Source organism: Notolepis coatsorum (assembly GCF_963971535.1).
Source record: "Notolepis coatsorum genome assembly, chromosome: 18".
Classification (NCBI taxonomy): domain Eukaryota; kingdom Metazoa; phylum Chordata; class Actinopteri; order Aulopiformes; family Paralepididae; genus Notolepis; species Notolepis coatsorum.
The window spans coordinates 51,406,699-51,432,571 of NC_140182.1; the positions used below are offsets into that span (position 1 = coordinate 51,406,699).

Genomic DNA, 25,873 nt, shown 5'->3' on the forward strand with positions numbered 1-25,873 from the left:
CGGTGTGCTCTTCAGAATGTACCGGGAGAAACGTTTACTGTACCCCGCAGACATAATAAGCATATAAGCAGTGCTTACTAACGTTATTAGTTACGTTATTTCTGACCGAATTAGTCATTCATTTGTCTGCTTTCGCCAACGGCAGCGATGTGAAAGGCGAAGCGAACTCCAGCAGTAGCGCGCTTGCTCCTGGGGCTGCCGCGGGGCGTGGCCGCGGCGGGTCACGTGCCTGTCGGGGCCAATCAGGCCTACCCCGGAAGTAGGAACGGTTGCGGAACAGCTACAGGCAGCCCGGTTGGCCTGAGCTGCTGCAGGGCCTGGCCTGGTGGTAGCTGGCTGCTGCTGGAGCCTGGGCCTGGCCTGGCCTGGTGTTAGCTGGCTGCTCCTAGCAGGCTTGTTTGTTTATCCAAGCAGGTAATCCAAGCAGATTTCCAGACTAAATCCAGTCAGTATATCACTGAAGGCAATATCAAGCAAGCTTTAGCAAGAAAACCCATAAAAAGCTATAAAACACATTTAAAAGAAATTTAAAAGACATTTAAAATCTCATAAACGTTACACAGCTGTGAATCACTTTGAGCTGCAATTCTTGTATGAAATGTGCTATACAAATATTTATTATTATTATTGGGCTGGATATTGTGCTGGGTTGCTAAAAGCATGAGAATGAAGATGAGCTACCCAGTGATGAACAACCTTTCTGAGAAAACTACCATTATTATTAATTAATTGGGGGGTTGTGATGTCACACTGTAGATGGGGCTTCACAAATCTTTGAAGTCACCCGCACATTCTTATTTTATTTTATTGCACTTTTTATTCTATTCTCAATTAAATGTTTCTTATGTTTGACCCCAGAGAGCAGCAGTTGGCTAAGCCACCAAATACTGGGGATCTAAATTACCAAACAAACCACACAGTACATGTCATCGGTCATATGGCGCCCTAGTGCCAGTTTCCTAATAAATATGGATCGCCATGAAATACGGAATTATTATACATGACTATTATATGCAAGTAGGCTATGTCTAAGCTATTTTACAATATTATACATGAACTGCTTGTTTTTTTTCATCTGTTTATTACTTATTTTTTATTATTATTTATTTTCAATTTATGTTCGAAATAAATAAACTAATTCATTCAAGATAGAATAGAATAATTGTCATTGCACAGTATACAACGAAATTTCAGGGGAGCTCCCACAGACTGTAGTACAATACATACATGAACAACACATATAACACTGTACATAACAGAATATTTTAAATAAAGTGCATGATGAGTGGTAACAGTGATTATCAAGTCCAGGTAAGTGCATGGTGCACGTGAGGGGACAGTCAATGAGCGTTTAACAGTCTGACTGCTTGGGGGAAAAAGATGTTCTTAAATCTTGAACTCTTGGCATGTATGGACCGGTATCTCCTCCCTGGGGGAAGGAGCTGAAAGAGGTGATGTGCTGGGTGAGACTGGTCCTTGATGATACACTTGGAGTGGTGGAGGCAACGGGAGATGAAGACGGAGGTGATGTTTGGTAGAGGAGTCCCGACGATCCTGCCTGCCGCCTTCACCACCCTCTGTAGAGCCTCTTGATCTGCCTTTGCGCAGCTGGAGAACCTCATTTTTTTTTACTTCTAATTTACATGCTATACTATGTTATTTTATTTCATACTTATCTTGTCTTGCACAGTCTCTGGAGCGTAACAGTAAGAAGCATTTTGTATAAAAGTATTCTGTACTTCTGTATGACAACTATTAAAGAAACTTGAACTTGAACTTGAACACAGACACACCGTAGGTCAGCACACTCTCTATAGTTACTGTCTGTACAATACTGCTGTAGGCCTATAATACTTATGTAAATAAGTAAGGCAATTGAAATATATCTGCAGTACAGCTCAATACACACAATTGTTAAGGGGATGCTGACCAGAGAAAGACTTCCGTCTTGTTTGCATCAGGGTCCCCCATTTTCAATTCATCATAAATGTACAGTTCCCTCCCCCTTGTATATATTTACTGTATGTCACAAATGTAACAGTACTGCATGGTCTGCATCCCCTTAACAATTGTGTGTATTGAGCTGTACTGCATTATGCAATCTGTTAATAAAGTTTTCAATCAATCAATCAATCAATCAATCCGGGCCAGTGACGGTCACTGTATCACACCTATCACACCTATCACACCTATCCCACCTATCACACCTCTCACACCTATCACACCTCTCACACCTATCACACCTCTCACACCTATCACACCTATCCCACCTATCACACCTATCACACCTCTCACACAGATCCCACCTCTCACACCTATCACACCTATCACACCTCTCACACCTCTCACACCTATCACACCTCTCACACCTCTCACACCTATCACACCTCTCACACCTCTCACACCTATCACACCTCTCACACCTATCACACCTCTCACACCTATCACACCTCTCACACCTATCACACCTCTCACACCGATCCCACCTATCACACCTATCACACCTCTCACACCTATCACACCTCTCACACATATCACACCTATCACACCGATCCCACCTATCCCACCTATCACACCTATCACACCTCTCACACCTATCACACCTATCACACCTCTCACACCGATCACACCTATCACACCTCTCACACCTATCACACCTATCACACCGATCCCACCTATCACACCTATCACACCTCTCACACCTATCACACCTATCCCACCTCTCACACCTATCACACCTATCACACCGATCCCACCTATCACACCTATCACACCTATCACACCTCTCACACCTATCACACCTCTCACACCTATCACACCTATCACACCTATCACACCTATCACACCTCTATACCCATTCTGCAATCTGTTAATAAAGTTTTCAATCAATCAATCAATCAATCAATCAATCCGGGCCTGTGACGTCACTGTACCCATTCTGCAATCTGTTAATAAAGTTTTCAATCAATCAATCAATCAATCAATCAATCAATCAATCAATCCGGGCCTGTGACGTCACTGTACCCATTCTGCAATCTGTTAATAAAGTTTTCAATCAATCAATCAATCAATCAATCAATCAATCCGGGCCTGTCACGGTCACTGTACCCATTCTGCAATCTGTTAATAAAGTTTTCAATCAATCAATCAATCAATCAATCAATCAATCAATCAATCAATCAAACAATCAATCAATCGGTCACTGTACCCATTCTGCAATCTGTTAATAAAGTTTTCAATCAATCAATCAATCAATCCCGCAGTGCAACGTGACCCAAATCAGCCAATGACTGCAGTGCAACACTCCAATTCAGCCATTGGATGGGACGGTCACGTGACCCAAATCAGCCAATGGAAGCGTGTGGGACCTCAGCCTGCGGGACCTCAGCCTGCGGGACCCCAGCCTGCTGGTGCTGTGGTTCTGCAGCTGGATGCATCTCCCTAAATCGGCGAGAAGCATCCATCTGCAGAGCGGCAGAGCCAGCGGCAGATATCTTGAATCACCCAATGGATCTCACAGCTGTGCCCGCACAGTGCAATACCCAATTCAGCCATTGGCAATTCAGCCATTGGGTGGGTGGCGCTGCTGAGCGGTCCCCAGACCGCCGGACCTGAGAGCGCCGCTGGCTCTGCGGCTCTGCAATTGGATACTATTGAAATCGTCCCCTATTTTGCTGGTTTTATCTTTGTTCCAATGTTTCTGTCAATTATAGTTTTTTATAACAAATTAAATTGCATCTGTACGCGTTTTCACAATTTTGGTATATTTTAGGTTGTTAATTGGTCATGTGTTCTGATCAAATACTGGTATAATGGTATAATAAAATACTACTGCTTTGCTCCCATCTAGTGGACACATTCAGCAACTAGAATACCACACACCTACTTACTGTAGAAGAGCTTTACGTGATTGATTGATTGATTGATTGATTGGTTGATTGATTGATTGAACATTTTAATGAACAGATTGCAGAATCGGTACAGTACAGTACAGCTCAATACACACAATTGTTAAGGGGATGCAGACCAGAGAAAATACTTTCGTCTTGTTTACACCAGGGTCCCCCATTTTCAATTCATATGGCATACACAACATACACACAGGTATACAGATATAAAAATCTAATAATCTAATCTAATCATGACAGTCACTCAGACTTGTCGTCTGCACCATCATGCAATATACTTAATGAAGTTTTGAGCAGAGAACTTAAAGTTGTGCATGACTGGGTACTAGTATGTAATAGACTTGTCCTTAACATCCTCCAAGACTAAATGTATTGTGCTGGGAACAAGGCACAGGTTATCTACAAATCCAAAACTTCATTTAAACTTGTGTAATTCGGCAGTTCAACAAGTTGAAAGTACTAAACTCCTTGGAGTGATGCTGGATTGCACTCTGTCTTGGTCTCACCATATTAATTATATTATATGTCCGTCTGCAACACTACTATCACCAACATCTAAGAAGGGAGATCCCCCCTTGAATGGCCCTTCTAAGGTTTCTCTCCTCCACACTGCCTGTGGAGCTTTTTTCCCTATTGTTAGGTTTTAGTGAGTTTTTCCTTACCTTCGCGTGGGGTATGTCTGGGAGTGCTTGCATTCTTTCATTTATTTGCATTCATCTAAAAAATGTTTGGACCTTATGGTGTTCTTGTTCTGTTCTTGACTTATTGTTATGTTGTCTTCTTGACTTGTTTAAAGAAGACCTGTACGGCCCATGGGGACATTAACGTGTGTTGTCGGGCCCTATAAATAAATTTGATTTGATTTGATATTGTTTTGAAAATGGGAAGAGCAATTGATATTTCCAGGAAATGTGCTTCTTTTGTTGCCCGTCCCCCTTTTTTTTTATCCACTTTTTCTCCCATTTTTCTATATTTTCTCCCATCCCAATTTCGTATCATCCAATTCAACCCTCCCCTGTCACGAACGCTGTTTCTTGCCTCCCACAAGCCGGCTGCAATGTGGACTAAGTCATACATAGCACAAGTCCCCTCCGGTACTTGAGGTAACAGCAGTCGCATCTTTTCACCTGCGCAGCTCGATCTCTCAGTGTCGAGGAGTAACGCGTGGGAGGCTCACGCTGCCCCCGACACTTCCTGATTCTACTGCGCAGGCGCACCAACCGACTTGTAGGAGTCGCTTGTTCACGACGTTCGATCCCCACCCTTCAGTTTTCCCTCCCCGTAATACGGCCAATGTGTATTACTGCGGACGACCAGCTAAACTGAAAACAATGTGGAGAGCTGGATTCGAACACGCGAATCCTAGCGTCTCCACACTGGTGGCGACTGGCGAGTGCCTTGCCCACTACACCACCTAGCCGCTCTTGCCTGTCCCCCTTTTATGTCAGATAGTTCAAAGTTTAGTTTTATGTCATCTTGACTATTGCTCTACGATGTGGTCATCTGCTGCCAGTAGTGACCTCAGGATTGGAAGCTCCAGGTTGTCCAGAACAGGGCAGCACGGTTGGTACTGCTCACTAAGGTCTAATGTGAGCCGTATGCATGCCTGCCTCTCTTGGCTTAAAGTTGATAATAGGTTGTCTTTTAATACACTTGTGCTGTTCAAGTTGGTCATGAGCAGTAAAACTCATGTTTTTATACATAAACAGATTGTAATACTTACTGTACATGATCATTACACTGAGGTTCCAGTAATGGGCAGCTTGAATTACCAGGTCCAAAACCCAACGCTTTAAGGAGATCTTTTATTTTTAGATCATTGACTCTTTGGAATAACCTGTATCAAAACCTGCTGCATTTACATAATTTAACTTTAAAAAAAATCTTAAATTGTATTTAACACTGTAAAGTATTTTTGTTTAGTTTTGTTTCTTTGCTCACGTGTAATTTTAGCTATCTTATTTGTTAGCTTCATTATGCATTGTGTGTTGATACTGACATTTAATAATTTTGTTTTGCAACAATAATTGTTTTTGTATGTTTTTTTGTGTGGACCCCAGGAAGACTAGCGGGTTGCTATGGCACCAGCTAATGGGGATCCTTAATAAAATAAAATCAAATAAAAAATCGTCCTTACCCTCACTGCTAGAATCCTCCAGATAATCAACACACAAACACATGCACACGTTATTCAATCAAAAATTTATTTACTACATGTATTCATATTATGACAGCATGTTCTTCACAACAACAAAAAACGTCGAAAATGTAATGATCATGTGCTAATTAAAAACACAATCAAGCAGGGATGTGAATGGTGTCGGGGAACGAGTAAGAACAATAGATTAATGTAATGGTGCTAGTGAGTTTATCAAAATTATCAACATATTTTAGTGTTTCACTTGGCAAAGGTTTGTAATGAGAAAAAAAATCGTACGTTCAGGGGGGAAAGTGTGTGTTTGCGTAACGTGTGACACAATTAAGTGCCTATTAGTCATTTCTGATTGAAACTGGCTTCCATATTAACATGACATATTATTGATAACACAACAAAAGTATGAACAATAAAAATAATATGATAAAACACATGACGTAAAAATGAGCACTGACTGTTACAAAATTAAGCTATACAGTAACATTTAATGCATTTTTCTACCAGAGTGTTTGAAACCAGTTGGATCCACTGGTAAGAGCTAAAGAAGTTCATATATACAGTGCAAAAAGTGCTATGCTGGTTTCACTATGCTAGCTGGTGCATTATAAATAAGCTAAAACAGTACCTACATTACCCATGAAAGTTATAACTATCGTACTGAAAGCATTGTACAATGTTAACATTTTTATTTCTGACCAATTCAATACAAATAGGTGAGGCTAATGGCCTTTTTTTCACCAAATGAAATTTTGATGTACAGTATGAGTGATATTTGATACGAGGGGAGCTTTCATTCTGAATCCAAACATCAACTCTTAATATCAACACTCGCGTCACACCTCAACAACATTAAACAAAACACGCTAAACATTTGCATGGTAGGTGGACGCACAGAAGGAGTATCACTTGGTAAACAATAAGGAAAGATCATCAAAAAGAATAGGCTACTATACACAGTTCAAATTGTTATATCAACGAAACATACTCTTTTTTTGTGTTGGTGCAGACAAGTAGTTTGAAATATCCAGAGAAATAAATGAAATAGTCCAGTGTATAAGATCATTCATATCTGCAGAGTGTATGACAGAGTCATAAACTGTACTCTCCATAGTGGAGGCCTGAGCAGTATTTGAGTCGCCTCTGCTGCGCCCAGACATCTTGTTGTAAGGAGAAATGATTGGCCATGCATGCACCTGAAATGATATGCTATCTGCTTATACCAGCAGTCCATCCAGTTGGCAAGATACAGTGTAAGCTTTCCAGTGTTCTTGAAATATTGCCAGTGTTGGACATATAATTCCATTAACAGACGCTTGCAGTGTTTCTACACTTCTGTGCGTTGCTTCCAGTAACTATTAGGTTCTGTATCCAGTCTTTCCATGTCTTCCAGTGAAACTGCTACTAAAATTAAGATTACGTCTTTCAGAATTACCTCTAAACTGGGGGTTTTAGCATACCAATATGTATATGCTTGCCAGTTTTATTTAATCAATTTTATGTACCATGTTGTATTTGATATTTAAATACCACAGAGTATTCTCTCTTCTGTTTAGTGTATAGTTAGGAGCCTTTTAAGGAGACAGTGAGATATTCAGTCTAACTAACAGGCTACAACAGCCGGGAACGATAATAAAGTGTGCACCTTTGAGGTATATTATGAATATAGGTAGGCAATGCATTCACTGAGGCCGTCAGTAGAAGCCACAAGATCTTCTTTCCAGTGTATAAAAGTTTTTTGAAATTTCTGCTGATACTAGTTTCAGTGTAGCCTACAAACGGTACAGTTTATAGAATAATAGAAAGGAAGAAAAACGTGTGTTAAGTACGGAAGACTTTGTGAGATCAGCGATAAAGCAAGTTACAGTATATAGCCATGGGACATTATATGCTTGCAATAGTAGTTAATAGTGAGATACTACAGTTGTCATTTACAACGACTTCGACTGGCGTCCAGTGAGAAGCCATACAGTGATACAGATACAAAACAAATAAGACTTAAAGATAGTGTGTTCAAAGCCCGGTGAACCTTGCATCAAAACGAGCTGTCTGAATTTTCATACACATGAGTACGTGAGGAAGGAGTTGTGGTGGATAGTTTTCTATAAAATTCAAAAATAAAATTCAAGTTCGAGTGATGGACACTATCCATTCCCGTCACAACAGAGTGGGACAAACTTGAGCTGTGGAGAAGAAATGGGGGTTTGTTTTAAAAGGTACTGGGTGCAGGTCACCCTCCTCTTCCTCCTCCTCTTTTTCCTCACATACAGCTGCTCTGAATGAGGAAATGGTAGTCAGAGAATGACAGGGCCGTTTCGTTCTGTTCCTCAGGGGCACAACTCACTTCACTCTGTGGAAAAAGTGTGGAAAACAAACTTACTGAAAGTGTTTTCTCCCTCCACCTATGTCACAAGCAAACACACCATGTCACAAACAAACACACCGTGTCACAAGCAAACACACCATGTCACAAACAAACACACCATGTCACAAGCAAACACACCGTGTCACAAACAAACATACCGTGTCACAAACAAACACACCATGTCACAAACAAACACACCGTGTCACAAACAAACATACCGTGTCACAAACAAACACACCATGTCACAAACAAACACACCGTGTCACAAACATACCGCGTCACAAACAAACACACCGTGTCACAAACAAACACACCGTGTCACAAACAAACACACCGTGTCACAAACAAACACACCATGTCACAAACAAACACACCGTGTCACAAACAAACACACCATGTCACAAACAAACACAACATGTCACAAACAAACACACCATGTCACAAACAAACACACCTGTGTCACAAATAAACCACAAATAAAAAGGTGGCTAACTATGAAGTCCAGTCAGCAACTACTATATTATTTCAATTGCATAAACACTAAAATCAAAAGTATTACACAATTATCAAAACCTTACACTCAAGGAGCAAAACATAGGCCCAGATTTGCACCACTATAAGCACAATGTCAGCCTCACACTTTTTGAAAAACAATACACACAGTGATTTGCAAAACACTAAACACACTTGCATTACATTAGACACAGAATGTCAAATTACCACATATATATGAGCCAATTGGTTAAACACAGCCATCAGATGCACAAACACATGATTGCTTAATTGTAGATACACCAGCTAGGTAAAGAGATAATGTCTAGTATTTTCTGTACTCTATTTACATTTTTTCTATTTGTTTTTGTTTTACTGTAATTTTGTTTTGTTTTTTTGATTATCTTTTTTCCCCCTCCTTTTTCCGATTCTTCTCCCATCCCACTGTTATATTTCGTATTGGCATCGCGTCCCGCTCTTAGCCATACCGAGATATACCTCATCTCATGTACCTATTGTACTCCATCAACGAATAAAAACCAAAATACACCCACCACCTGCCAGGCCCCGCCCCTTTAGGGCGTACTATAAAGTACTAGGTGTGGTCACCACTCACTCTTCCTCTATTTTCGTTTCCATCATAGCGGATGCAAGACGCCCTATGCAACTAGTTGTTATGAAAAGATTAGAGAAATTGCGTAATATTGAATGCTTACCGGAGGTTTGCTTACCCCTGGAATCTTCGGGGCATGTTTCAACGACACGTCGGGCCTATTCTGATGTTTCCTCATCTTGTGGCAGCAGATTGAGGGGCAGCGTGCAAGGTTTGGCTATCGAGCCGGCTTGCACACAGGTAGGCCCTGTGTCATCAGGCATTGATGCTAGTGTTAGTAATGCTGTGAAGTGTGTGTCGGCGCCGGGGGCGGGATGGCTTGGTGAACGTTCTCCTGAAGTGGACGGGTTCCGGGCGATCCTGGAGCATGCTGCTAACACTAATGCTACTGCTAATGCTAATGCTGAAATGGGTCACTGTTCTAATGTTCCCCGCCGTGGGATGTTGCCGCTTTTCCCTCCTCTCAACCGGTTCATTAATGAAGGTCAGTCGGTAGCTAATGTGTGGAACGGTGTCCCACCCGGCCGATGCTTGAGAGCGAATCGGCTCGGTGGGTGGCAGTATGGACGGATGAGAGCTATACTGCTGCAGGATGGTATTTAGCGGCGGCCAGTGTTATGGCTCAGCTGACTATTTTCCTGTCCACATTAGCGTTGGGTAGTGGGGCTACGGGACCAGCCGACGATGAAAACATTTTGCATGTTTGTGGTGTTATAGAGATCTTGACTCAGTCGCAAGCTATAACTGCGGGGAGGATTAGGATGCTATCAACGTTTGTTAATATCTGGTTGGAGCAATCTCCTCTTGGGGAAGAAGATAGGTTTTCTCTCCTCACGGCTCCTTTTTCCACAGAAGGACTTTTTGGTCGTTCTGCGGAGGCGCAGGCGGTTGTTGATCTGGGTCCCACACCGCCTCACGCTATGCAGCCAGAGGTTGGAGCACGGCCTCGTCAGCGACTGTGGCGAGGCCCTCGACAGGCGGCCATGTTTCCCCCGCCAGTGGTACCCTGGGCGGAGAGTCAACAGGGGCCCACAAGGCCGACAGCCTTGGCGGCCGAGGGATCGGCCATTTTGGGTGTACTCGGCTTGGGAAATACAAGCCGTCGTCATTCTGCCACGAACAGCCCGCTCCCCGTTCACTCCTCTCTCCGTTAAGGCGCTCCCATAGTCCAGCAGACTGTACACAGAGCAGACTCCGCGGAGGTCCGCGCGGACTCTTTGAGCCTCCATAGTCGAGCGGACCTCCGTGGACCAATTTCCTAGATGTCACGCGCCAGTTTACACAATTGTCCCCACGCTGTTCAACTTCTGTCATGTCGTCGTCATCCGATGTCAAAATAAAGAGTATGTTATCTCCGTTTCGGGCAGTTTTACGCACTTGAATAACAGGTATATAGGCAGCGAGATGCAATGTACCGTATAGGCTTGAGGTGGACAGCGCGTGGTGCTGAAAAGACACGCATTGCATGAAATAAAAGCACCAGTTTTATTTCAAAATATTGGAAACGGAGATAACATTCTATGTTATGTTATGTTATCTCCGTTTCCAATATTTCGAAATAAAACTGGCAATTTTACACACTTCATTTAGAAAAGCCATTCAAACATCTCTCTTGGCACGGAGCGAGTGTTCAGAGTAAAATGCAGATCGGCGTCACATTAAATGCAGTTCGATGTCAACCAAAACGCTGAGCAGCGTTTTGTGTGACACCAAGTCAGCGGCGCGGATGTCCGCGCGTCAGAAAATAGTAGCTTCGCACCTGTGGGTCTGCTGTCCGCTGAGATCAAAGCTCAAAGAGCCGCGCGGACCTCCGCGGAGTCTGCTCTGTGTACAGTCTGCTGGACTATGGGAGCGCCTTTACCCACGGAAGCGGGGCTCTGATCGTTTTCCTTTGGCTGCGGGCCGCGAACCTTCTTTGAAGTGCATGCGGCCCCACTTTTCGCTTCTCATGGGGACAGGGGCTGACACCCAGTTGATGGCTGAGCCTGGGTCTGTCCGTGAGAATGTTGTGCTGTCGCGTGGCTCCTGCACCACACGTTGTGTGATGGGTGAGCCTGGTGTTACGGCTGCCACTATTTACAGTGGTCAGCAGGGGGACTCGAGGCCTCTTCGGTTGAATGCTCAGCAAGGGTTACCCCGGCCTCGCCTTCGCCAGGCGGGGTATCATGCTGATGCCTCCCACTCCCGTGAGAGCGGCAGTGGTCTGCAAAGAAGAGGCGCGCGTGATTTGGGTGATAGCAATATCACTGCAGGGCTACGGTGTGTAGGAGCCCATGGGGTCCTCACGCCTTGCATGTCTAGCTGTAGAACAACTCCTCAGCATGCGCTAGAGGGGTGTTCAGGGGGGGAGTGTGTGTCAACCAGTTTGACGGCAGCTTCTCCCGTATCGAACCGGCCCTTTCTGTCGGGGTCCCCCCTTGGGTGCGTCGCACAGCGGGAGGGATCGGGCCACCTATCTACTGTTCCTTGCGGCCCAGCGTCAGTTGATGGCGGGTGCGCTGTGGGATTTTTATCACATATGGCGACAAGAATGCCGTTTGGAGGGGTGGATAGAGAGAACTTTGAGGGAGGGGCTTGTTTTGCAGTTCGCACAACCCCACCCTCCGTTTTCAGGTTTGGTGCAGACCCTATTGTCAGGGTCAGAAGCAGTGACAGCCCTGGCCGACGAGATTCAATCTCTGTTGGCGAAGCAGGCTATAGTCGTGGTCCCGAGAGAGGACGCGATGTCAGGCGTCTACTCCCGTTATTTTCTGGTGCCCAAAAAAACGGGAGGGGTCAGACCTATACTGGATCTGTCCGCGTTCAATCGTCTGATTGTGGCGAGACCATTCAGAATGTTGACCGTCAAACTCCTGCTGCTTGCTGTCAGAAGGGGAGACTGGTTCACCTCCATAGACCTGAAGGATGCGTATTTTCACATCCCGTTTTTCCCTCCTCACAAGAAGTTCCTACGGTTCCTGTTTCAGGGCGTAGCGTACGAGTACCAGAGGTTGCCGTTCGGCTATTCTCTGGCTCCCCGCACATTCACCAAGTGCGTAGTGACTGCGCTGGAGCCTCTACGTCGTCGGGGAATACGGATTCTATTCTATCTCGACGACATTCTACTCCTCAGCCGATCGGAGGAGGTTGCCAGGTCTCATACCAGGCTGGTGGTGGAATTCCTCACCAGGCTGGGTTTTGCTGTGAACTGGAAGAAGAGTACGCCTCTTCCCAGTCAACAGGTGGAGTACTTGGGCTTGACGTTGAGGTTGAGGCCCATGATTGTAACCCTCTCGGAGCAGCGGAGGGTGTCTATCCTACACACGCTCGGGGGTTTCCGTCTTGGAAAGACGGTCACAGCGTTGCAAGTGATGCGCCTGCTCGGTATGATGGCATCTGCTCACACGGTGGTTCCTCTTGGCCTCCTCTTCATGAGGAGGATACAAAGGTGGTTCTTCAGTATGGGAATAGACTCGGTGAGGGACAAATGGAAACGGTTGACGGTTCCTTTGTCGATATGGGGAGATCTCGCCCATTGGAGGAGGCCTGGTATCCTCACCATTGGGGTCCCCATGGGCAGCAGGCGCTCACAAGTCACGGTCTTCACCGACGCTTCTCTCACGGGTTGGGGAGGAACGTGTCGGACCAACGCAGTCGGGGGCAGCTGGACGGTCCATGCTGCCCGGTCTACCCTGCACATCAATGTGTTGGAATTGAGGGCGGTCCTCCTGGTCCTCAAACGGTTCGTCCACCTGGTGGTAGGCGAGCACGTTCTGGTCAGAACGGACAGTATGACGGCAGCGGCGTATATCAACAGGCAGGGTGGGACTCGATCCATCCCCCTGCACCGGGCGGCGGTCGAACTCTGGCTATGAGCATCTCGCAGGCTGCGCAGTCTGAGGGCGCTCCACATCCCTGGTATGGAGAATGTGGGCGCGGATATGATGTCTCAGGGCGGTCCTCGTTGCGACGAGTGGGAACTGCGCCACGATATAGTCAGGCAGATCTGGGATCGCTTTGGGGAGGCTTCAGTGGATCTGTTTGCGAGCCGACGCTCTCACAAGTGCCCCTTGTGGTTCTCGGTCAGTCGGGCAGATCATCCCCCCTTGGGGGTGGATGCCTTCTCGATGTTTCCATTGCCGCCCGGCCTTCTGTACGCCTTTCCTCCTCTACATCTGTTGGGTCAGCTGTTGGAGCGGATACGGAGGGAGCGCAGGACGGTGATCCTGGTCGCGCCGGACCGGGGCACGGCAGTGTGGTTCCCGGTCCTGATCCAGCTACTGGTAGCTCCGCCATGGCTTATTCCTTGGTCGGCGACGGCCCTCTCTCAAGCACACGGGTCGCTGTTTCAGTACCCGGTGTTGGGCCAACATCTGATGGTGTGGCTGGTGAGAGGGTACATCTGGAGAGGATGGACCCTTCTGTGGTTGATACCATCCGGAATGCGCATGCTCCCTCCACTGTCACGCTTTACGCGGGCAGATGGCGTATGTTCCAAGAGTGGTGTAAGGCGGGGGGCAGGGACCCGGTGTCCTGCCCTCTGGATGCTGTCCTTGTTTACCTCCAGTCTCTCCTTGATAGACTGTCGGCTTCGACAGTGAGGGTATATGCAGCAGCTATATCCTCTTATCATGAGGGATTTGAGGGTGATGTTTTGTTCAGCCACCCTCTTGTGAAGCGTTTCCTGCTTGGCGCTCGACGCGTTAAGCCGGTAAAACGCTCTTTGGCTCCGAGTTGGGATCTTCAATTGGTCCTCGGTCGGTTGTCCTTGGCCCCGTTTGAGCCTCTTGAGCAAGCGCCATTGGAACAGCTGTCGTTGACCGCGTTCTTGCTGGCCGTCACCTCCGCTAAACGCGTGGGTGAGCTTTGTGCTCTCTCGGTACGACCAGAGTGTCTGTCTTTTCGTTCCGATTGCGGTGCCACTCTGCGGCCTAATCGTGCCTAAAAATATCCGGAGTTCCTTCCGCTCCAGGGATATTGTGGTTCAGGTGTTTCATCCACCTCCTCACGCTAGTGAGTTGGAGGCGGGCCTTCACCTGTCATGTCCGGTCCGGGCTTTGGGGATTTACCTCAACCGTACTCAGGGCCTCAGGGCTACCGATCAGCTTTTTGTCTGTTACGGTGGTTCTCGTGCTGGTAAGGCACTATCGAAACAGCGACTGTCCCATTGGTTGTGCGAGGGCATTGCCCTTTGCTACACGTTGGCCGGGCTGGCTCCCCCTGGGGGCGTCAGGGCGCACTCCACTCGTGGGGTGGCAGCCTCTGCCGCTCTGCTGGGTGGGGCCTTGGTGGAGGACATCTGTGCTGCAGCTTCATGGTCCTCCCCGGGTCCCTTCGTAAGGTTTTACCTCATGGACATGACCGGGGGTTCTGTCTCCCAGGCGGTTCTGAGGTCTGTGGCCTCTCCTGCTTCCCGTCCTTTGGTGGGGTAGCAGGGGTGTGTGGGTATGGGCCACAGTGTGTTGTGTCACACGTGGTTCCGCCTGTGCTGTGTGTTCAAGGGGTTCTAGTTCCCTCTTGTTCACACTCGGGTGGAGTTGACTGCGCCCCCTCTTCATTAGGAAGGATGGGGTGACGGGACTCCCCTCCCCCTTGATGTGGGCTTACGGGTCCTCAGGGGGTGCATCTGTCGGGCCCCATATCCCCATATCTCGGTATGGCTTAAGAGCGGGACGCGATGCCAATACGAAATATAACGACAGGTTATGTATATAACCTAGTTATATGAGTACTGGCTAAGCGTCCCGCTCTTAGCGTGCCCTGAGTTCCCTTGGAAACGATTTTTTCCGAGGAAGAGTGAGTGGTGACCACGCCTAGTACTTTATAGTACGCCCTAAAGGGGCGGGGCCTGGCAGGTGGTGGGTGTATTTTGGTTTTTATTCGTTGATGGAGTACAATAGGTACATGAGATGAGGTATATCTCGGTATGGCTAAGAGTGGGACGCTTAGCCAGTACTCATATAACTAGGTTATATACATAACCTGTCGTTAGTCGTTATGCCAATTCCCAACCCCCTTCCTGGTTGTTGCGCACTTTCCCCTACTGTTGGTCCGAGAGGCCGGAGACTGTCACATGCTTTCCTCCGACGCATGTGCAGCGCCGCGCAGATTCTCACTGGGAGAGTGTAACGTGTGGGAGGCCGCACTACCTCTCTCCAGATCCTACCCTCGCTGAGCAGGCGCCCCGACCGAACTGTAGGGGTTGCTGTCCACAACGCCCAAGACCCACCCGCCAGCTTTCCCCACCCCCTAATACTGCCAATTATATTAGTGTGAACGGCCAGCCAAGCTGGTGACAACGCCGGGAGCTGGATTCGAACACGCAAACCCAGCGTCTCCAGCGTTGGTAACAAACGCAATCTCCGCTACGCCACCTGACCGCCCGTTTTACTGTAATTTTAACCTGTACTGGATACAGTATTTTATGTTTGTCTGATATTTGCTGAGCTTACAGTGTTATGCACACTGTAGCATGAAAACTGTTTTGTTGTGATTCTCCATGTTGAAATGTTGACTGATTTGGTTATATGGAGAGAAAATGTATATTTTCATCAGTCTGCATCATTGATTTGGGTATATGGAGATAAATAAATGATATTTTCATCAGTCTACAGCATTAGTCTTGTGTAGTGTTTGTTGAATGTATTGTATATTTGCACATTCTACGTGTACTTCACTTACAGTACTCTAATCACTGAGAAGTAGAATTGCTAAATGTGTTTTAGGTTAAGCACAGCAGTGTGTAACTGGTTAAAACAGAATTAAGTCATATTAAACGTGTGTGTTTCATATGGTAACAAAATTTAGTTTTTATAAATTAGTGTATAGCACAAGAGTGTTTCATTTTGCAAAGGATCTGAGGTGTTCTGATAATTGTGTGTGTGGTTGTGCTAATTGTAGTGTTTTGAAACACTGGGCCCTGTTTTCAAAATCGTGCTTAAGCAATCGAAAAAAACTGTATTAAACCAAATGTTTTTTAATAAATGTATGCTTTACTATATCAATCTGAACAGCCTGTAGTAAATTAGTTTATTCATTGATGGGTTTGGTCTTAGACTTTGTTCGTTGATTTGTCTTTTTTTCCCATGCTGAAAAGGTTATTCCCTGAAAATGAGCATAACAACTGATAAAACCTGCAAAACCTGATAAGATAAACCTTCTGTGTGATTGCATGTGGGAAATACACGTTTGCAGATGTTCTGATTAAATCAACAAATCAATTAAATCTAGTGACTATTAGTCTACTAAGAATCCTTTAGTCAAGGAGGACAATCCTACTGTCTTTACTCACAGACAGAGAGACACGGAAGTGATAGGTGATGTCCTGGAAAGATAGCACTGGCACTGACCAAAGGTGATGAGTTCCCTGGGAGAGAGAGAGAGAGAGAGAGAGAGAGAGAGAGAGAGAGAGAGAGAGAGAGAGAGAGAGAGAGAGAGAGAGAGAGAGAGAGGGAGAGAGAGAGCTCAGTATAAATGGCTATAATGTGACATTTGATAAATATGTTTTGATGATATGATTGTTATGACTATGTTGTCTATCCTCTGGTGAACACATTATGGGGGATATCTTTCAGTATTTAGGAGCATTTTCTCATGTCTTGGAGGAATAACTGCCCCAAACCCCTGTTAGTGTCCTACCCTGGATGGACTACTAGTAATGTACCTTGGTAGATGTACTCTGTCCACCATAGAGCTCTGTCTCAGTGTGGTCAGGACATAAACGTCCTTTGGTGGCTCCACACTGTTGAACCCACACGCTGTAGCTGGACCTGCAGATCAGCAAAAAAAAAAGATGACATCACGTCTCGGTAGAGAAACGGGTCTATAGCAAGTGTTACACGTGAATGCAGTCGCATAACCTTTTGTTTGCATGACAGGCATGTGCTGGAGGTTCCGCTGTGTGTACTCACGTCATGTAGAAGGTTATCTGTGAGATGGAGGAGTTCTTGTTTCCATGGAGGGATACTGTGTAGCTAGAGTCAACATGAAGAGAAAAACAATTTAATTCAATTGAACTCAAACAAGTTGAAACACTAAAGAGCGTCTTGATTTCAGCTGAACACCAAGGTATGCTCCCACCTGCAGCTCTCAGGTGTGGGACACCTCTGTGCCGTGATCTGCTGGTCTGTCTCCAGGACGTGCAGCCCAGTCAGAGAGGGCGCTGACCGTTCTCCTGTGACAAAATAATTACAGTATGAGCCGACACTGTGACATTCAGTCACAGTCGATTAGTCAACAAAGGGCTTCAATGTGTTTGCATATCGCACACTGTATGTGAGTAAAGTGTACGGTAAAGTATGTGTCCACTTACCCTCTGTGTGTATGCTGCGCTGTCTGCGCGGCAGCGGCTGCTGCCCCCCGGGGAGGCGGTTGGTAGCTCCCTCCACGTTTGAAGGGTTGGGCCTCTTGGACTTGGCGAAGTACAGGGGTGAAGAAGTGTGACTCAGGCGGTTCCTATTACGGCCGTCCTTGTCCATAGGTCTTGACTTGGCCTTCTTACTCATGGTGCCTTGCGTGGGGACCAGGCTGCTCACATCTGGAGGAGGACGTGAAATAAAGATATGTTTTTTTGGATCTCATTCATATTTATTTTCAGAAATGAATGTGAAATTTTAGACAATCTGGCAACCAGGCTAAATGACTGTTGAAGCTACGGACCATATTCACACAGCGGCCATTTTTACTCGTATGTCATGCCAACCTGAGCGTGACATAAGAGTAAAATGGTCACTGTGTGAATATGGGCAATTTTAATAGACAGGCAGTCCAAATTGTTAAGAAGTCCATATGATTTGTCCTTTCAGTCCACCCAAAACTCAACTTTCAACAATTGTGCAATGTTGAGTCTGAGCTTACCTGCAATGCCCCTGTATTGTTGTGTATTTGACAAATAAAAAATTTGAATTTGAACTTGAACTTGTTGCATTGGTTATTATCATTCTAAACACGCTAGTGGAAGTCAATGGGGAGCATGGAGGATTATATTACTGAGCAAAATGTATGATTCATGCCCCTCATTGACTTCCACTAGCATTCTTAGCCTGACGCTCAATATCTGAAAGACCAAACATTAGTGCTTTGAATGGACTGAAAATACTATGTTTGTGGCAAATCAGACTGGTCTGTCAGAAATGTATTGTGGATAAATGTCATAATAAAGTGGAAACAGTGCAATGCATAATCTGCCATTCTTTCTTGTTTTACCTGCAGTGGATTGGTTGGTACTTGGTGAAAGAACTGTGGCTGATTGGTTGTTTGTGGCAATTGTGGGGGGACAACAATCTGCGAGATTGGACAATGAAGGAGAGGACGGCACTGCGTCTAAACAGAACAGACATTCACTAGTGAATCAGCCGGCGGAGCTACTGTGATTTTAAACAACAAACAGTGAGGTGTGACCTTCAGGTCGGCTCTGGTAAAGACAGACACTCACTTTGCGGCGCAGAGGTGGTGGACTGAGGCAGGTATGAGCCCTTGTTTGAGGATTCGTAGGATCTGGACCTGTGAGGACGAGGTGTGGGTGGTTTAAATAATGACACATTACTTATTATCAACCGTTTTACTGTGTTGCATTTGAGCATTTTTGTAAATCTTTTGTTTTGTATATTGTATATTTTGTATAGTGTTTGGTCTCTTACTCCTTTACTCTTTACTGTATGAAGCACAATTTCAGCATTTCAATATAATGTACATGTACCTTATATGTGACAAATAAAACAAAACTTGAAACTTGAACTTGTTGAAAAATACTTTTGGCAAGAAACCACAGTATGTTGGAATGTTTTTGTAAAAAGAAAAAAAAATATATACAGTATATTGAAAAAAAACAGGCTATACATAAATTGCAGTACAGTACAATGAAAATAAGTTTGGCATCCAACCTGAGTGCAAATGTAACAGTAAAGTGCATTAGTAATATACAATGTACAGGTGATTAAACTGGATATACAATATATAAGTATGAGTACTACTGAGTAATAGTGCTAATCAGATGTATGTACAGTGTTATACTATTATCATGTACAGTGATACAGGTATAAAGACACTGTGGTAGTAAGTCATACTGGCCAGCGGTATAACTAGTAAGAGTAGGGATATGTGTACAGATATAGATATAGTATCTACAGGTATGCTGATTATAATTCAGTTGTGCCACTGCTTTGCTGCTGCTGCCTGCAAGTCAGGTCCGATCACCACCTGCTCTGGTTCCACTCTATACCACATGCAGCGAAGGGTGTTATTGGGGTCTGTAGCTATGTCTCCTCCCCTGGTGTTCAGTTCAGTATGCCACACTAAATTAATGACAGGATAATCAATCATCAATCAATTATCAAGTAACTTCAAACTAAAGTGTTTTTTTATGACCATCTAATGAGGAAGACTCAGGTTTTAAACTGTGAGTCAATATTTGTATTGTTATTACCCACATTGCTTTTACCATTTTTCTTATGGTCTGTATTGCTATAGTTCTGTCTATTCTATGCTCATTTGATGTATATTTTACTGCTGTGAAGCCATTTGTCACTGAAGCCAATTCTTATGAAAGGTGCTAGAAATAATGTTTCTTTCTTTCTGTAGCCTCTCTTGCAGCTGGGAGAACCTCTAATAACTGATCAAAGACGTGGTTTAAAAAACCGACAAAAAAAACCGACAACAAAAACTGGACAGAACAGAGACAGAAGTAGAGACAGCATACCATGGACAAACTGGAGGACAGAAAGTGACAGTTGCAGAGAAGAAGGGCATCCAAGAGACGTAGAGGATGCAGGAGGACACATAGCTGGAAAGGACAGTGGAGACGTGAAGATAGGTTGGAAACACAGTAAAGGAGGAAGGTGAAAGCTGAGTTCTTGTGTTCCTAAACGGAGACATACCCGGCTTTTTCAGAAGCATCTCCTCGATGGTGGAGAGTCAACACATACAGGATGGACATGGAGATGATGCTGTGGGAGACAATGCCCCGTTATACTGATGTAGTGATACAATAAGACACTGGCTATAAACCATCAATTCCACTCTGATTTTCTAATAAACACACCAGTGTGATACTACTATATACTGTATGTAATGCATAATTAATGCATGCATTCATTAAATTATTCAATATTCTTTTTGTATTTGATTTAAACTCATTTTCAAGACCCTCATTTTCAATAATGCAGAGTTTACAAGATGGCATCAACAAATCCAAACATACACACACACACACAAAAAAACAGTTAACAAAGAGAAGTTCTACAGCCGAAGAAAAATATAAATACAGTAGTAGCAGCATATACAATAGAACAGAATCAAGCAAAACAGGTCGACAGTGGACTGTTACAACCACAGCCAGGGCCTCTCTCTCTCCTGTCTGGCAGCAGGTCCCCACGCCCATATATGGGCTGCTTCCTGACTCCTCATCACCACGCTGTCTACCTGGGTCATCCTACACACCTGAGACTCATCACGTCATCACCGAGCCTGGATATGAGGCCTGCACTCCTGCCACTCCTCGTCCGAGTGTTGCTTCACCTGCCATGGTACTAGGACTCTATACATATGCTTCCACTGTCTCTGTACCTGCCTTGCTCTAACCTTGCTCTTCTGTGTGTAGGATTGCACACCCCAGGCCTGCGCCTCACCCGTGGACATCACCAGACTGGACGTTGCCTGGGGTCACATGGAGTGACCTTCCTCACCCTTTTGTACATTTCACTATCTGCCTTGTCATCTGCCTGGTACCTAAATACCCTAAACCGCCTCATTCTCCTGTGCCTTGTGTTCTGCTCTTGGGTTCCAAACTAGACGCCACCCTAACAGACGGCCATTGAGAAAAATTTCCAAGAGAGACAAGGGAACAAGTTTTTATGTTGCCAGCGATTCCATGATGCTGTCTTTCCATGCCAAGTCCTAGCATAAGTGGCGTCAAGAATAATACAAACAGTGTGGATAAACTTTATTCCACAAATAAAAAGGACAATGCACCCCTGATACGTCTCTCTAACAACAAAACCACCACCATATCATGACTGTGTTCGTCTCATTTTCATCCAACAGACTTCTCTCACCTGAAGGCCATGACGATGACCAGCGCTAGGATAGTCCCCTGCATGAACCTCTGGCTGATGCAGCCTTGGTCTAGAGATGGGCTCTGTAATGACAACAAATGCACAGGTGAAATACAAATACTACTCATACTCATACACTGGTTCGACATACTGTATATAACATAGTCCTTGAATTGGATAGGGTTAAACACAGACCTTGCTCCCAGATTTGACCATCTTCTTCTTCAGTGGGCCACTTCCTGTCCTGCTGAACTGACTTCCTGATTGGCTAGATGGACAAGAATCATGAATGTCATTCATTCATTCATTCATTCACTTCTACTCAAAGTTCTACACTTTCAACCCATCTTGATTATTCTCTTATACTGTACATGGCTGTGTGGTGTTGATGACAATGACAACAATACTGTATCTTAAAATGTAGCAGGTCACCCCAGTTTCAAGATGATTTGGCTTGATTTGAACATCTTTCAAACAAGCTAATTTGTATTGGAACAAGTGAAATTACCTCACCGCATTGGCCGATTGTTTTAAGTAAATACGACTTCATACGATTCAATACAAGAATAAATTACTTGTTAACCTCTTAAGCCCGGAGCCCTATTTTCTGAAAATCCGCCTAAAATACATACCTAAGTAAATGGAATATTGCTCCACTTCTACAAGGTCCATTTGCATGTTCTTGGTATCTAGGGACATCTATGGACCTCAGTGAATGTATTCCCAGTGTCAGAAATATTGTGTCTATTACTATAGGCTTGCTTAAATTGTGATGAAACAAAGGAGAATATGAATTATGATTTTTCTTTGCATCTTTGATAGTGAATAACACCATGCTAAAAATGACCAGACATGAAAAACTGCCACTGAGCTCGTTCAGTACCTTCTTGATATCACGTGTACAAAAAATCTAAGGAAATGAATAAAGGGAAGATGATTAAACAGAACATTTTGTAGATACAGTACTGAATTCTCCCATCCGGACCAATGCAATTTGAAATATTATTATAGAATATAGAATAGCAGGCTTATAAATTACCTTATTATAGCCAATTCGCACATTTATGGATTGTGCCAAATCTTATCTTTCAAATAAATTTGGATTTAGTATCACCAGGCGTGCATTAGAACAGATAATGAAATCTATTGTATGTACAGTAGGTTTCTTATTCTTGCCAGAGTGGCGCCATTTTGAAACTGATTTAAAATCTGATTGTTGCTAAATGCTCAAAATAGGGGAGACAAACTAATTGCGCTACAATATATGCCAATAACGTTCAGTTTTGTGCTATATTATCCCGACTCCCGAGTAATAAGAGATATAAAAAAAATTCATACAGAAGTCATTTGCTTTTTGTTGACCTAGAGGCCTCTGTGAAGTGTATTTAAAAAAAAAATCCAACGCTCATTGAAAGCTCTGGATGTCCTCTTCAAAATGGCGTCAGAATTACTACAATTACCGATGGTCACTTTTTCAAAATGACCGACTTTTGCGATCACAACAGAAAAACGAAAACTAAAATCGAACTAATAACACTTTAACCTATTGGTAAACTAACGTATTGATGATAATATACATTATAACTGCTGTTGTGACATGGTTATGATGTTTATACTTGAATATGTTTGAAAAATTAAACGATAATTTTGTCAGACAGTCTGTAGCTTGATTTATGACGTGATGTCATTTGCGGTCCGACGGGCTAAAGAGGTTAAGAATGAGGTCTTTGCAGTGTGCTCTTTTTCAACATACATCACAGCTGTTCTGTGGAATATCATAGCTACTGTATCACTAACTCCTCCCACCTGATAGCTAGCTACTGTATCACTAACTCCTCCCACCTGATAGCTACTATATCACTAACTCCTCCCACCTGATAGCTAGCTACTGTATCACTAACTCCTCCCACCTAATAGCTACTGTATCACTAACTCATCCCACCTGATAGCTAGCTACTGTATCACTAACTCCTCCCAGCTAATAGCTACTGTATCACTAACTCCTCCCACCTAATAACTACTGTATCACTAACTCCTCCCACCTGATAGCTACTATATCACTAACTCCTCCCACCTGATAGCTAGCTACTGTATCACTAACTCCTCCCACCTGATAGCGAGCTACTATATCACTAACTCCTCCCACCTGATAGCTAGCTACTGTATCACTAACTCCTCCCACCTGCTAGCTAGCTACTATATCACTAACTCCTCCCACCTGATAGTTAGCTACTGCATCACTAAATCCTCCCACCTGATAGTTAGCTACTGAATCACTAAATCCTCCCACCTGATAGTTAGCTACTGAATCACTAAATCCTCCCACCTGATAGTTAGCTACTGAATCACTAAATCCTCCCACCTGATAGTTAGCTACTGCATCACAAACTCCTCCCACCTGACGGCTACTGCATCACTAACTCCTCCCACCTGACGGCTACTGCATCACTAACTCCTCACACCTGACGGCTACTGCATCACTAACTCCTCCCACCTGAAGGCTACTGCATCACTAAATCCTCCCACCTGATGGCTACTGCATCACTAACTCCTCCAACCTGACGGCTACTGCATCACTAACTCCTCCCACCTGACGGCTACTGCATCACTAACTCCTCACACCTGACGGCTACTGCATCACTAACTCCTCCCACCTGAAGGCTACCACATCACTAACTCCTCCAACCTGACGGCTACTGCATCACTAACTCCTCCAACCTGATGGCTACTGCATCACTAACTCCTCCCACCTGACGGCTACTGCATCACTAACTCCTCACACCTGACAGCTACTGCATCACTAACTCCTCCCACCTGAAGGCTACCACATCACTAACTCCTCCCACCTGACGACTACTGCATCACTAACTCCTCCAGTCCCACCTGATGGTGCCCCCGCTCACGGTGCTCTTCATGCTGTCCAGACGGCGGAGCTTGGCCAGCTTGCGGCTCCAGCGCTCCAGCTCGTCGATGCGATTCTCCAGGTTGTCTGTCAGCTTACACAGCTCCTTCACAGCCCCCACGTTCTCCATGAAGATACGGTCCTGAGGGGACGAGTCACTGTCACTGTCTGTGGGAATATCTATTTATACTTCCTTTAACCTCTTTGAGGGAGACCCTCATTTTCAGTGGTGCAGAGTGTACATGGCATTTGAGTTTACAAAACACACACAATCAATTTAAAACATACAATAAATCAATCACCAACACACAGTCATAATATTCATTAATTACATAAATAAATAAATAAATAAATGAATAAATACATAAATAAATAAATACATGAATGAATGAAAAAGAAAAAAGAAAAAAAGCATAAATACATAAATAAATACAGGTCATATGCAATAGCACATCAGAGACAATTACAAGTTGACGTAGGATGGTTATTATTTAAAAATCTAAAAAGAGTTAGGGCTTAGGGCACTTTGTAGGAGATTCCATGATTCCGCTGCATCAATATAAAAAGCAGTCCTTCTAAGGTTAATTCTAGCATGAGGTACCTGAAGAACTATACAATGAGCAGAGCGCACCGGTGTTCCAGAGCAGCATAGATGAGATATGAGGTAGTAACGTACTGAGTAGGGCTTTATAAATACAGATACCAATGATTACTGCACCTATCAGACAGACAGAGAAGACCAACCAACCTTATTGATTGATTGATTGATTGATCGATTGAAAACTTTATTAACAGATTGCAGAATGGGTACAATACAGTACGGCTCAATACAAAACAACTGCTAAGAGGATGCAGACCAGAAAAAGACTTTCGTCTTGTTTACATCGGGGTCCCCCATTTTCAATTCATCAGGACAAATGTATTCTTGTATGACATACAAGACATACAGATATACAGAACTGTGTAGTAAAAAGAGATCATAAAAAATATATACATCCGAAGGGGAAGAAACTGTACATTGGTGGGGGGGGGGGGGGGGGGGGGTCAGTTTCTAATTGCAGCCACCCGTAGGTGCTCTTTGAGAGCGGTTTTGAAGGAGGGTAGGGATTCACATTCCTTCACGGTTGTGGGTAGGGCGTTCCACATTATTGTGGCATAATTGCGAAATGTGTTTAGTCCCTTGTTTGAGACGAATCTGGGTTGAACATGATTTGTGGAACTCCCTCTGGTGTTGTGGTCGTGGAATTCACTGACCTTTGGGAAGTATTTCGACATGTACATGGGTATCCCAGTGGTGTAGTGTATCTTGTAGACCAGGCCCATTGCAAGTTGCTGTACTCTGTCGTCTACTCTAAGCCATCCTAGGTTGTCAAAATGGGCAGGGGTGAGATCATGATGGGTTTTATGAGTAA

At 44.5% G+C, this 25,873-nt stretch overlaps 1 protein-coding gene across 1 annotated transcript in view; it reads right to left on the reverse strand.

The window, feature by feature from the left end:
* Window positions 1-8,320: 8,320 nt before the first annotated feature.
* The window catches only part of myrf (myelin regulatory factor), a gene marked incomplete at both ends in the record, with an annotated part of 46,798 nt that continues 29,245 nt past the window's right edge, over window positions 8,321-25,873 (reverse strand). Inside the window, 13 exon segments of the mRNA XM_084335205.1 lie at window positions 8,321-8,410; window positions 16,801-16,875; window positions 17,173-17,278; window positions 17,420-17,482; window positions 17,589-17,682; window positions 17,821-18,045; window positions 18,714-18,824; window positions 18,943-19,010; window positions 20,206-20,289; window positions 20,384-20,452; window positions 21,560-21,642; window positions 21,755-21,827; window positions 24,443-24,603. Coding sequence (XP_084191331.1) covers window positions 8,321-8,410; window positions 16,801-16,875; window positions 17,173-17,278; window positions 17,420-17,482; window positions 17,589-17,682; window positions 17,821-18,045; window positions 18,714-18,824; window positions 18,943-19,010; window positions 20,206-20,289; window positions 20,384-20,452; window positions 21,560-21,642; window positions 21,755-21,827; window positions 24,443-24,603 — 1,302 coding nt within the window.